This window comes from Notothenia rossii, assembly GCF_949606895.1.
Source record: "Notothenia rossii genome assembly, chromosome: 4".
Lineage (NCBI taxonomy): Eukaryota > Metazoa > Chordata > Actinopteri > Perciformes > Nototheniidae > Notothenia > Notothenia rossii.
The window spans coordinates 26423439-26438138 of NC_136902.1; the positions used below are offsets into that span (position 1 = coordinate 26423439).

At 40.8% G+C, this 14700-nt stretch overlaps 1 protein-coding gene across 1 annotated transcript; it reads right to left on the minus strand.

Annotated features, from left to right (window-relative positions):
• Positions 1 to 498: 498 nt before the first annotated feature.
• On the minus strand, positions 499 to 14601 carry LOC307034696 (acylamino-acid-releasing enzyme). The gene is made up of 22 exons (XM_079673568.1): positions 14491 to 14601; positions 14195 to 14321; positions 10491 to 10626; positions 10137 to 10212; positions 9987 to 10062; positions 9656 to 9756; positions 9295 to 9429; positions 8930 to 9021; positions 8462 to 8499; positions 8257 to 8378; positions 5730 to 5790; positions 5261 to 5355; positions 4843 to 4894; positions 3207 to 3310; positions 2972 to 3104; positions 2800 to 2883; positions 2474 to 2554; positions 2143 to 2231; positions 1751 to 1944; positions 1559 to 1661; positions 943 to 1049; positions 499 to 752 (listed from the first exon to the last, which is right to left on the minus strand). Exons 2-22 carry the CDS (start codon positions 14310 to 14312, stop codon positions 653 to 655), a joined length of 2097 nt encoding a protein of 698 aa, XP_079529694.1. The 5' UTR covers positions 14313 to 14321; positions 14491 to 14601; the 3' UTR covers positions 499 to 652.
• Between the last annotated feature and the right edge of the window lie 99 nt (positions 14602 to 14700).

Here is a 14700-nt window from a genome sequence, read left to right on the forward strand (position 1 = left end):
ATTTTCAGAATGTTTTTTAATGTTTAGACAGAGACTGCCATCTGCTGGACATTGTACAAACTACATTAAAAGTATTATAAAGTTGGTGTGATAATAGGTAAAAATTATCAGAGGAATAAATATATTGCATTTTATAGAAACTATAGACTTGACTAACATAATTTGTATAGAAATTTTAGGAAATTAGTGCATAATTATGGTTTTTTAACACTATGTGGAAGAAAATATATAAAGGCATGTGTCAGTAATAGTTTGTAAAACGTGAAATAAGTAGCTATCCATGACAAAATACATTCATAAGAATAATGCTTGTAGGATTTAGTTTTATTACATGCTTTGATTTGAACATATTTATAAAATAAGGTACATTGTAACATACAGAATGTGTTCTTTTGTTGTGTAAAAGGCAGACTTATGTTCAAGATTGTCAACTGCTTCTTCTTCAGCAAAGCTTTATCACAGTGTGTGTGTGTGTGTGTGTGTGTGTGTGTGTGTGTGTGTGTGTGTGTGTGTGTGTGTGTGTGTGTGTGTGTGTGTGTGTGTGTGTGTGTGTGTGTGTGTGTGTGTGTGTGTGTGTGTGTGTGTGTGTGTGTGTGTGTGTGTGTGTGTGTGTGTGTGTGTGTGTGTGTCCATGTGCACATTGGGTGTGTGTTCAGAGATGCTGGTGCAGCCACAGCACTGTGTTGAGGAAGCAGTCGGCCTGTGTGTCCACTCTGGACAGAGAGTGTCCGTCTTCTGGAAACCACAACAATCTGCATGGACAAACAGATTTTAAGCATTGCCCATTGTTTTGTCTTAATAATAACACAAAGGAGTCTTCATGAGGGTGAGGGTTTAACTAAAGGTTTGTTTAAGCTGAAGTTAAACCACTTGTAGGCTGTTGTGTTGGATCAGATTGTGTGGATGTCTTTATTTGTGTATTTAATGTTTGCTTCACTGTACCTGACGGGTGAAGCTCTGCTCTTCAGCACTTTGTAGAGCTCCAGCCCCTGATGAGGGGACACTCTTCTGTCTTTGCCCCCCAGCATCAACAACACTGGAGCCTTAATCTAAAAACAAACACACAGATAAACACACTGAAATGAAACCCTTTATAAAATGTGTTGTCTCTTGACAAGCTGCAGTCCATGGCACGGAGACATTTTAAATTGTGTATTGAAAAATAGTTTAGAGTAGTGATTCAAACCATAAACACAACGGGATAAATGTTTACAGAGTAATCCATTAGTAACTGAGATATAAATCAAGTGAGAAGAAGGTAATTGTTTCATAAACTTCTATACAAGCAAAATCCTTTTTGCAACCAGTGGAGTCATCACTGCTGGCCATATTTGGAAGAATGCAGGTTTGAGGCAGTGTCATTTTGGACTCCAACACTTTTCTATGATATCCTCTCCCGAGGTTTAAGGAGTAATGGGCATTTTGGAAGCTGTAGGTCATAGTCTTGTTATCAAGGCAACTTTATAAATGGCAAAACAAAAATAACTTACAAAAAGTTGTATTTTATATGCGTACATTATGATGTACAAAATGCATTTCAGGAGTGTGTGTGTCTGACCTGAGCAGCATGTGTGATGGGGGACTTCTCCAACATGGCAGCCAGGGCTTCAGCAGTGGGGATCTGGTCATACGAGTACTGAAGCCCCACACTGCTGTAACGCCTGGAGACACAGAGCCAGGTTAGGAACATGGGATGTGATGCAGTTAAAGGTCACGTGCTGACGAGTGTTTGTGAACATGTTTGTCTCACCAGTCCACTATGTCACTGGTGCCCAATAAGGTGGCAGCATTAATGACAGGGTTCCTGGCCGCACACGCCCTGTAGAACTCTGGGTACTGACCCACCAGATGACAAGAGAGGAAACCTCCGTGAGATCCACCAATCACAGCCAGTCTTTTGGGGTCGAGGGTGATGTCACTCTGCAGCGCTGTGAGCACGGCCCTCTGGGTGAACACACAAATTATTTTCACTTTGAGGGTGACACTGGGCTGTGGGTTCAAATTAATTGATTGTTACCTGTGTGCAATTAGTATTTTTTCCATATTTATCTCAAATCAAGTCCTCATTATTTGAATATTAATAATATTTTCCTTTTTGTTTTTTAAACTTTAATCTGCCCATGACTTATGGTCAGCTAGTACCTGCACATCCTTTACATCCTGCGTTCCGATATTACCGATCAGGGACAAAATGCTATCCTGTCCAAACCCTGTGGATCCCCGGTAGTTCACTGGATAGAGAGACACAAAGAGGAACAGAAGAAAAAAGAGAAAAATCAAAAAGGAAAAAAAAAGCCTCTGTTAATGTTAATTTAGGAGGATTTATATTTGAATTTTACTGTTTGCAACACAAAAAGCAAAATGGTTTAGATTTAAATTAGACTGAATCCCCAACACTTTTTGGACAAAATACTGGTTATTTAATGTCTTACTGAGAGTGGTGTGTGTATGTTTGTGTGTGTGTGTGTCTCACCCATGAGCACAGCGAAGCCGAGTTGAGCCAGTCCAGCTGTGGTGCTGTTCCACTCAGCTGGGAACTGTGAGTGGGGGCCACCTGGGGGAGCACACAAACATTAAAGAAAACATAATAAAACTTAGGCAATATGTTTTTACGGAAACAGAAATACAGCAATCACACAGACAAGTAAACACAGACCAGGCAACCAAATAATCGCATCGGCACAAATGCCCTAAGTCCCCTACTGCATTGCATTTCCCTACAACCTTTCTATTTCCTGTCTTTATCTGCAATCAAAAAATGTGCGCACAACATTTTTGTAAAATAAAAAGTCAACAGACCGTGGATGAAGACGACCAGAGGTATCTTGGTTTCGTGTAGGCGACGAGTGGGTTTAACCAAAATAGCCCCAAAGTCTAAACCAGCTGATGAAAGACAAATAAAGAGAGAAACTTGTATATTGAAAGAGCGATTGATCGTCATCATTTTCATGTATCATTGTGTGTGTCTCACAGTAGTGTGTGTTGTCCTCCTCTGGTGGAGGTGTAACATCTAGTACAGTCCAGTGGAGGTCAAAGGTCATGACGGGCTGCTGCAGGGTTTGCCAGGTCACAGCCTCACCTGCTGAGGGGAGGAAACCCACCCTCTACACACACACACACAAATAAGGTTGATGAAACAAAGAAATCAAAGAAATAAAAATGTATTTGAGTAACCTTAATGATTGTGTTTGTGTTTGTTGTCTCACCAGAGTGGGGGGTGTGTTGGGGCTGGAGCAGCAGACAACCATCAGGTCCTTCTGTACTGTCAGCAGCTTCCAACTGCCGAACACTTTGGAAAGATCAGGAAGACCTGCAGGGGAGAGGAGGGAGACACAGAGAGGAGTAAAGGAGGCAGGAGTGGTGTACAAATTATATGGTCTTAAAATACTCCATTACAAGTAAAAGTCCTGATTCATAATGCTGTACTCATTCTGTTCAATGACCCATTTCAGAAAAATATAACGAACATTATTTGTATCAGCTAAATGTACTTAAAGTATCAAAAGTAAGAGTAGCCCTACTTGTGACGCTGAATGGATGTTTTCACAGTATTACATTATTATGGTTATTATATTATCCTATGCATATACATGTAAGAGCATTTTAGTATTGTAGTTTGTCAATGTGGACCAAATGTAGATACTTGAAATACTGTGTGGATTAGTAGTACACTATAACAGTGCCATTGTGACGTTACCTAGCAACCAGCAACATGACAACACCACCCAGCAACCGTCAACATGGTAACGTAACCTTAACAGCATGGTGACGTCATCCATTAACTGGCAACATGGTGAAGTTACCTAGCAAGCACCAACATGGTAGCATTGCCTAGCAACATGGTGACGTTACCTAGCAAGCAGCAACATGGTAATGTTACCTAGCAACATGGGGACATATGCAAAGTACCTCAAATTAGTATTAAAATACATTTAGTGTAGTTAAAGGTACGCTATTTGACTCTGAATAGTTGTGGAAGTATAAGGTAGAGTTAAATTGAAATACCAAAGTAATGTACAAATATGTCAAAAAGTAGTTAAGTACAATACTGGAGTAAGTGTACTTGATCCACTGAAAGCCAGAACATGGTGATGACACAGGAACCAACACAAAGATAAAGGTCTGTTAAAAGTTTATAAAGAGAATTTTGAAATGATATACCCTTATTAAATTGTATGAGTTGATATGTCAAGCACTTGTTTATCCAAATCACATAAAAAAAAACATTTATTCTCAATAGCTCAATAGTTTATATAATCATTTAGTTCCAGCAATAAAGTATTTCATTGTTAATGCTTCTTGGCACTCAGTGTTGCTCCTGAGGTGTTCCTTTTGACTTTGACTTTTGAAAGTCCCCGATGGGATGTTTTGATGGCAACATTTAATTTGTCGGTCTTATCGTACCTTCCTGTTCTCCATTGTGCTCCTGATGATGAAGATGAGAAGGTGGAGGAGGAAGGAAAGAAGGAGGATATGGAGGAAGAGGAAGATCAGGAGGAGGAGGAGGAGGAGGAAGGTGATAGTCAAAATAAGATGGAGGAAGTGGAAGTGGAGGAAAGGGAGAAGAGGGAGGTGAAGGATGAGGGTAGAAGAGAGTGAGATGAAGATGAGTTGACAATGGAGAGAGAGGAGCAGCAGGAGGAGGGGGAGGAAAGGTAGGATGAGGGAGAGAAGCATGAGATGGAGGAAACCAACAGGGGGAGGGAGGAGGAGGCGGAAGCAGAGGAGACACAGGAGGAGGAGAGAAAGGAGAAGGAGGAGGAGGAGGGGTTTGTGGAGGGAAAAAAACTGATGAAGATGAGGACAGATGTGAGAGAGGAGGAGGAGAGGAGGGACTCTTACTATCAGAGAGGGAGGTAACTTTATTTGATTGTCTGTCCACCATATAGAGATCCTGAGAAAGAGAAGAAAGTAACAAATGAGGCATGGAAACTGAATATAGGATGTCATGATGACCACAAAATAATAATACAATAAAAAGAGTTTTTTCTGCATGTCTGCCAGATGTTTTTGAAATGCACTAAGCTGCATTCTGGAAGAGATCAATACCATAAATGTCTGTGTATTGATTAAGTAGCAAGAGTCAGGAGGAGGATTAGTTCAGGGTAGCCTAGCTTAGCATAATGACTGGAAACAAAGGGTAACATCTAGCCTGGCACTGCCGAACAGTAACAAATGTAAACCTCTGAAGCTCAATGGTCACAACAAGCAGATCGAATACACACATGATTAATAATAAAGCATGTAAACGTGTTGTTACCTTCCAGTTCCTGCGGGCGCTGCTGAACACCACTCTCTGACTGTCGGCAGACCAGCAACAGGGGGGCAGAGCCTCATACACACCTGCAAACTCACCTGAAACAGAGACACATGGAGAGAAATATTCGTTAACTTTAATTTTGATATCACTTTTAATGCTGGTCCTTCACCAAGCACTCTCACTCTCCCTAGATCAGCTTTTGTACCCTGCTTTGTTAAAGGCTCCTTAAATTTGTCTATGCACCTGCCCAATTAACTTCATTCTAGCTTAATAAAACAAACTAAAATAGTTACAAGTCAGGTATTTTCAAGCCATTATCGGGAAGGACATGAAGAGAAAGTGACCATTTTGAAAATTGCATTAATAGCTGTGTTGAAGGAAGTGCCATATTAAACAAGGGACGATTATAGGAATATGATATTGTCCACCTGACTCATCCAGAGTACAGCACTAGTATATAGTAACCTACCAGTCAGTGGTCTGTTGACAACCTCCAGCAGTGTGGATGTCTTCCTGCTCCTCAGGTCCAACTGTGGAGGGTTAACAGTCAACAGTCAAAGTGTATTTTCATGTATGATCTTTGCCTATTGTTTTAATTTGTGCTTTTTAATATTGGACAAAAGTCAATGTCTGTCATATGAAATGTGCTAGATAAATTCACTTGTTAATAGCTCACACACACACACACACACACACACACACACACACACACACACACACACACACACACACAAGATATTGAAGTGACTGTTATTTTGTATATATTGATTGTTGTGCTTTTATTTATGTCTTAATGGGTGCATATGTATAAATGTGTCTGTTGATTGTGTATATATAGGCTATACATATATTTGCTGTTAACAGCATTCCAACTAACTGTTATTCTAAACACGAAAAGTTTATTATTATTCCGCCGACTTATTTTGTCCCTCTTCTCCTCCCGCATTGAACATCGCAGAAACTCCGTTCAAACATCAAAACGTTCAGCTTGGTCGGGAATCGATGGCTATTACTTTTCTCATTCATAACTTTCATAATTCCAGAGATACATCCCATAATACATCACATTTTTAACATTGAAGTCAATGGAGAAAATCTTCAGATTTCAACAAATCTTCATGCAATTCAACTGCTAACTGTTCATTCATACTTTCACTCAGACACCTCATTCCAACTTTAAAATGTTATACATCTTTCTGACATTATTTGTGTAAAACAACTTTTAAATCCGATTCTTACTTTTAGAGATATTAAAAATTGTTCAGACCTTGTTTTAGAGGTTGTCTTCAGAGGTGATGTCACAGCTAGAGTGGAGGACAGCTTGAAATTCGCATTCATATATTTCTTTTTAAAACTGCCATAATTCCCAAACCCTACATTCTTGACACATAATTTTTACGTAGGAAAACATCTCCTAGCTTGAAAAATGACAAATAATTAAGCAAAATAATTAGACAAAGTGCCTCTTGAGGGCATGAAGTGACAAAAACGTTCAACATGTCTCCATTGAAGCCCATTGTAATTTCAGGCAGATATTTCCTCACAGCAGCAGCCGCACACCTTTAGTTAAACTGCCAAAAAGGCCACATTATTAACCCGAAAGTACACAAAAATTACACTTCAGATACTCAACTTCCTTGACATGCTTCACGTTTTGAAATTTTACAGATATCTGTTACGGTTCTTCCACAAAACGTTCACATGTAAGAGGTTCATCTCTCATTCAGAACAGTGAAGCCTTTGAAGTCTAGGCACCTTGTTAGCTCAACTATAAACATCTGTGCAATGGAACACGATGATGTCATCACTCCAACTGACATGCTCAGAGCAGCAGACTTCAGATAGCAGTGTGCAAACAGTCCAGCCGTGAAGACATCTACGGGACAGTTGAGATTTCTTCAAATGCCGTTGCCATGGCAACACAATGCTCGCCTTGAAATACGGTTTTCTTTGAATTCAGTGAAAATACTCCAAACAGCCCAGAACTTCACAGGTTTGGTAACGATGCAGCCATCAACGCATCTAGGCGTAGTATGGGGTGTCATCAAACGCCGTTGCCATGGCGACTGACCACTCGCCATGAAACACGATGTGGCTGTAAGTCCCATCGACACGGTCCAATCGTCCCCCAATCTTCACTTGTATATCACCGGTCCATGCCTCAACAGCTCTACGCCAATTCTGAGATCTCACCATATGCCGTTTCCATGGAAACGCATCCCTCGCCATAAAACATGATGTCGCTATAAGTCCAATGGACACGGTCCAATCGTCCCCCAATCTTCACTTGTATATCACCGGTCCATGCTTCAACAGCTCTACGCCAAATCTGAGATCTCACCATATGCTGTTTCCATGGAAACGCATCCCTCGCCATAAAAGATGATGTCACTATAACTCCTATGAAAATGTTCAAAAAGTGCTCAAACTTCACAAGTGTGCTAACAGTCCAGCCGTGAAGACATCTACGGGACAGTTTTGAGATTTCTTCAAATGTCGTTGCCATAGCAACACAATGCTCGCCTTGAAACACGGTTTTCTCATAACTTCCGTGAAAATACTCCAAACAGCCCAAAACTTCACAGGTTTGGTAACAATGCAGCCACCAACGCATCTAAGCGTATTATGGGGTGTCATCAAATGCTGTTGCCATGGCGACAGATCATTCGCCATCAAGTTAGTGGTTCAAATATTCTGCTGCTATTCCAAGCCTTTTCACTTTCTTTTATTCTCTCATCAAACATTCAAGCCCCCAGTGTTCATGTATCATTTCAATCTAAATTATTCACTTTTCTTCTTACACATTACATTTCAGCATAGCAGTTTAGCGTCAGATTTTCAGCATAAAGCATTCCCACTAGCAATTTCTTCAGGAATTGCATTCTCTAGTTGTATTTTTGTATTCGGGATTGTGGGAAACGTTATTTCCATCTCTCTGTCCATACACACAGACAAAAATAAACTTTACTTTTAATACACACTCACACACAGTGTACCTGCTGCAGACTAAGGCACTGGTTGTGGGGGCCGAACACTCGGCCCTGCAAGTAGACGATGGTAGAGCCGTCAGGACTCAGCCGGGGACAGGACACCGAGAGGTCGGACCCCGACACACACTCTGGTTTGGAGAGGGAGAACACACAGGGATCAGCTGAGCAGAGAGTGTGAGTGTGTGTCAAGAGACAAACACCATGTGCTCACCACAATTTCCATCCAGGTCGAGCTTGAATATCGCTGACCTGAAAAATAATTAAAAGGAAAAAAGAAACATAATTAAACTGTAAATTCAAATGTTAAGTTTAAGCCCTGCTATACAAATAAAGAACTATTTTTAAACAACTCAACAAATTAAATGTGTAACATTATTCTGTTTTCATTTGCTGCTGCTTTATCATTTTTACTCAGTTTTGATTCAGCTTATCTCAAACAATTACTTGCCACTAACAAAAGGTCAAAACAAAGATCATTTATGGATATTATGAAAATATGCAGATTTATACAACACACAAAAAAACAAAGAGTATTTTCTTTTCTTTTTGTACACAGAAGAATATTTTATGAACAGGCAGAAACATAGGTAACGTGCCAGAACAATTGATATATTTTAGTTTATAGAGCTTATGATGCGGCTTGTTCTTTAAACATGACTCAGAAAAAGGACCATCTAACCTGCGGTTGGAGCAGAACCTCAGTCCAAGTCTGAAGGGCTCGTGGTACCAACCCACAAACACCACAGACTGACTGCCGGGAGCCCACAGAGCCTGGAGGACACACACACACACACACACACACACACACACACACACACACACACACACACACACACACACACACACACACACACACACACACACACACACACACACACACACACACACACACACACACACACACACACACACACACACACACACACACACACACACACACACACACACACACACACAATTATTGAAGATGTCAATCAATCTGCACTAGCCTTCATACTGTGACACAAAGGCACACAGGGACAGTTGATTCACAATGACCATCACCTGTCCAGGGGAGACATCAGGGGGGACGCCCTGTAGCTCGCTGACGGAGCCATTCTGCAGATTCAGCACGAAAATCACCGGAACGCTCTTATTGTTTAAAGCCTCGCCCCAGTCTTCACAGTACACACTCCTGTCCTGTTCAGGCACAATTTAACACACAAGCTAAATAAACGGCATACACATTATTAACACTTTTGTATGTAGTTCATGACACGAATGTATTTTGGGTGAAAAATGTGTTGTACAATAGGTTATATCCTGCTGGTGGACTCACAATCTGCATGTTATTCATCTTAATGCACCTAAAAACAATATCCAGTGTGTGTGTGTGTGTGTGGGGGGGGGGGTATGTGTATTATACCTTTCTGCATACAGATTCTCCATCATGTGTGTTCTTGTTCTTCTCAGCTACATACAGCAGTTTTTGTTCACACTCTGACCAGGAGAGACAGCCAAACTGCACTGTAATCCCAAACACACACACTCTATAAGTGGTTTTATAAATACATGAACACAAAATAATGCATGGGTGCAACTGCAGCACCCCACATACTTTACAAAAGTGTAAAACACTACATTAGGTGACATGACAGGGTCAGTGATTTTTTTAATGATTGATTAGTTGGGTGGAAACAAAAAAAACAAAAAATAAATGTAAACAGTCTATGGTTAAAACAAAAACTCTGCCTCACCATCTTCGTACACTCTGCCGTGTTTTTTGAGAGCTGTCAGGTTGAGGCACTTCCTGAGGCCGTGGTGGTTCCATATCTGAACACAACAACAGTGTGTAAAAATGCTCCAACATTAATCTAACAGAGCATACTGTGGTCTGTTTTTCTCACCTCGAGGAGCTGGTGGCCGCTTGTTTCCCTGACAACAGCCCTCTGGCCTCGAATGGGAGAGATAGCACTCAGTAACCTGAAGAGCGGAAGAGATATGAAAACTTTGGATTACAGCAAAACTGAACAAAAGGCCCAAAAGAAATGCTTCACTGTACACTCTCTGGTTAAACAGTGTACAGTATGTTACACATAAAACATGTGGATTCTGTTGAATTAGACGGTCCTTCATGAGTGGAAACTAAGGGATCTGCAAATGAAGAAGCTCCTATTCAAAGTATTTTAAAGCTGTGTAACATTTGGAGCTCCAGGCTTCTCACAGTACTTTCTCTCTGTACATAATGTGTGTGTACTCACTCTCCAGCCACAGGTGCACAGGGTCCTGGAGGGAGGACAGTCCTGATGCTCTTGTGGTGGTTGCTGTCTGCGATCAGAGTCCACTGCTGCGAGTAGCGAAGTCTGGAGCCTCGGACCAGGTCGCTCTGACTCCACTCTGAGAAATGAATATTCCACACTCATGTGATTCAAACGTACAGACACCCAAGGGCAAGAGGCAAAACCTTCAACCTTATGTGTACTTATTTTAGAATATTGGCTGTAAAATAACAAAGTACTAGTTTAAAGGATCATAACTAACTGTTCACAGACACACAGAAGTTATTAAAAGGTCCATGTCATGGCCATTTCTACTGCTCATAATTCCATTGTTGAGGTCTACTAGAATCGATTTATATTCTGCATTTTTCCAAAGTCACATTGGTTTCTCATACAGCATCTCTGTATAGTATGTGTATTCACTCTCTGTCCTAAACAGCTTGTTGGAGCCCCTGCCCCCTCCCCCCCTCCCTATGAGCCCAGTGGCCGTCTGCGAGACAGCGAGACACAGCTAAACCCAGCCCGAACACACACACCCGCAGCCTGGCTGGGAGTTTGTGTGTGTGCTCGCACACCGTCTCACAGCCTCGCCACGTCCCGCTGTGTCAGGGAGGAGAAATCGGCGGAGCTGCAGCTGAGAAAAGATTGAGTGTGTGTGTGTGTGTGTGTGTGTGTGAGACCTAACGGCTCCACGGACGTAACGTAATAGCTCCACGGATTGGTCCATTTGGACCAATGGGTCCATTTGGGTATGGGCACGTCACTGTACCCAGGAAAAAAACAATGGAAAAAGATAAATCTCCAACGAGGCGTTCTGGGGCAGCATAGACAGGTCTTTTCTGAGTTAGAGTTTTACTCGCTACAGGGTGTACTTTGAGGGTTTGTGACTCTGCACACCGTTTACATGCATAAAAACCTTCATAACACACAAGGGGACGGGTAATAACCGGAAAAGCATGACATGGGACCTACAAATGTACTTCCAGTAACTTTTCCTTATCACTCTCATCTTGGTTTGTGTTTACTGTTTAATTTAAAAATATCTAAAGATCCTTGCATTTTATAACTATTGTATAATGTTTGTGCTATATTATGTTAGGTCAAGGCCATCTCAGCACCCATTTGGCTTGAATCTGTGGAAATCTGTGGTGTTATGAAGAGGACATGCACTGTAGAATTTCCCATAAACAACAGTCAGATTAAATGGTATACTCCAGAGAAACAGATGGGTTTCCCCTGTAAACCCATTTTAAACCCTTAAGACGAGATCACTGGTGTCAGAGCGTCTATGACCGGCAGCTTGTCACGAGACCTAAAGAAAGGCTGGAGGTCGTACTCATTCCCACACGGATTTGATTTGCATGCAGGCTGGTTGAAATTGAAGTAATGGTCTCTTTAACTGGCTAAGTCAGTGACCTGTTGATTCAGGTTCCAAGCGGAGAGAGAAAGATATTTTTCTAACAACTGTCATGAAATTGGATTGATGGAGGGGATGATTTAAAATGACTCACTGACTTTTCATCCCTCATAGACATATTAACAAAGATGTATAACAAAAAAAGCAATATCCCCATTGATTTTACTGTGAATGATTAAGGGTTTTCCTTTTCTTCTTGTAGCAGTTTTTGCATGCAGGATACATTTTGAGCAAACAGGGATTACACTTGATGTTAAATTATTCACTGTGTTGACAACACAGTGTTGTTTTTCCATTCATGTGATACACTTGCACTTTGGGGTCTGGAAAAGAAAAGCAATCCAGCAGGTTTTTAGCTTTGAATGTGTAACTTTTGTGTTATGTCTGTCAAACAACAGCAGACCAACTGATCTGATTTGGATTGACAATATTTAAATGCTTTAAAGGGAAGTATTTTCCTACCTACAATATTGGTATAGTTTAGTAGTAGTATACAAACTATTTATTCAGGCTGCCATTACTTTAGTAAAAAGTATAAATTGCTTAAATTGTATAATCCATTCCCTTGAAGTTCTATTGCATTAGGGAATGCAGTGTGTACTGAATTCACAACAAAAGCAAAACTGACAGCAGAAATATTGACGCAAACATAACATCTACTGTCTGCTGTGCTTGCACTTCTGTAATAGGTGATAGAGAAAGAGGGTGTGAGAGAAATAGAGGTGGGGGGGGGGAGAAGAACACTCTTTATTTACATATGTTGTGTTGTTTATAACATCTAAACTGCAGGCTGTGTCTGGACATAACATAGCAAGACTGACTGCCAAGTTATATTACTTAATAGTTGTCCCTACTTACATAAATGGCCATTAGATTTGCCTAACCCAGGGGTCGGCAACCCGCGGCCCTTTAAGCCCCCTGCTCTGGCTCCCTTGAGCTTAGACAAAAATAAGAAGGAAATAAAAAAAATAAAAAAAAGTATTTGTAGGACTATTTATATTATCTTGCATGGTTGAAAATGTTTTGTATCTTGTATTTTGAGGTGATACTGTGACACATAAATAAAAAACAAACCGTTTTAATTAGGTCAACTAAAATATGCGTCACATCCTGCCACGGTCCCGCGCGAGCGCCTTTTCTTGGAGGCGAATAAGCTGACCCCCGGCTCGATGAGCAAACTATGGATAAATCAAAGAAAAGTACCGGAGGAACACAGGATTTAATTATGTGCGGACAGAGTTATATGCTTTCACAGCAAACGATGCTGGTTTACCGGTATGTTTGATATGTAGAGAGAAGTTGTCAACAGTGCTACAGCCTTTACGTATCGAGGAACAACAAGGGAGAGGAAGACAGCTGACAATCTTCAGTCATAATTCAATGGGGTATGTAATTTATTTCAGAAAACACTTTTTGTTATATTCCATGGAATGCTCTTAACGTCCCGATAGCAATGAATATATTAAATGCTTTGACAATAAATAAATAAAAAAATTAATCTCTGGAAGCCGTAGCGCTGTAAAAAGCACGACCAATCATTTTAGCCGGCCCGGCTAAAATAACTGGATGGCCGTCAGCCTTCCATCTGTGCACAAACTTATCTCGTGGCCTCATTGATGATGCGCGTTCGTGTGTGTTGGAGGAGGGACTCTGTAAGAAAGTCTGAAGGAAGAGGCATATTTTTTCCGGTTGTGTACTTTCAAATTCTAGTGCACTCGAGCTGGTTTCTCCATTCTTGCCTACCTTACCTTTAACTCTTTTTAGGGTGCAGCTATGTTTTATTTATTTCAAAGTGGGCCCATTTTAATAATATATTTTTTTTCCTTCAAATGTGTAGAGGACTCCCCAAGTGCTGTGTTTAATTTATTTTAAAGTAGGCCTGTGTATTATTTTTAATTCTCCTTATAGGAGTTCTTTGTTTCTTATTAGAGGTTAACAGTTTTATATAATGTAATAAATAGCCTAAAAAATGCAAAAAATCTGTAGTTTTTGTCTGATATAACAATAAATACAACTTTATTAGCTATCAAGCTATGAAATATGTTTTGCGGCTCCAGACAAAAAAATGTTTGGGAAAAAGGAGCAAAATGCCTCTTTTGGTCAAAAAGGTTGCATACCCCTTGCCTAACCAGAAAGGAAGTTTAGAAGCAGACACTTTTCTATACGTAGGCCTATACACATATGTATGTATTTTTGTAGACAGCTACCATGTTAAAAACACCTACAGTAGACTTTAAACCAAAGAGACAGTGTTAAAAGACAGAGTTACCAGCAGTCACGGTGAATGTCCGGACCTCTGGGAGCTGCTCTTCACTCACATGAGCAGAAACCGGAGCAGGTAGCCCGCTGACCTCTCCGTACAGCCCGGTGACCAGGCTGGGCTCCATCGGTGGTTCCTGTCACAAACACACACCCCCATATAAAATCACCAACCTGTCCCACTATAGTCAGCCCGACACCAGACAAGTACAAACGCATGCATTAAGCAATAACGTTAAACCGTTCAAAGCTACTCTGAGAGTTTAAAGAACACCGAGGATCATTTTACAAAATTATTCCACAAACCCTTGAAGTTATCGCCTCCTGGGGACTTGTTTGAACATTTCGTAGCAATGATTTTTACGCCACCACCGCCTCCATGTTGAATTGAATTCATGCATGGACGATACCACTTTGGTTCACTTTAGAGGGGTGTAGTACAGAAAAATGGCCGCATAAGGGTAGCAGAGAGTCAACAAGGTGGCTAACAGTGTAGTACTATTGAGTTGGTTAATA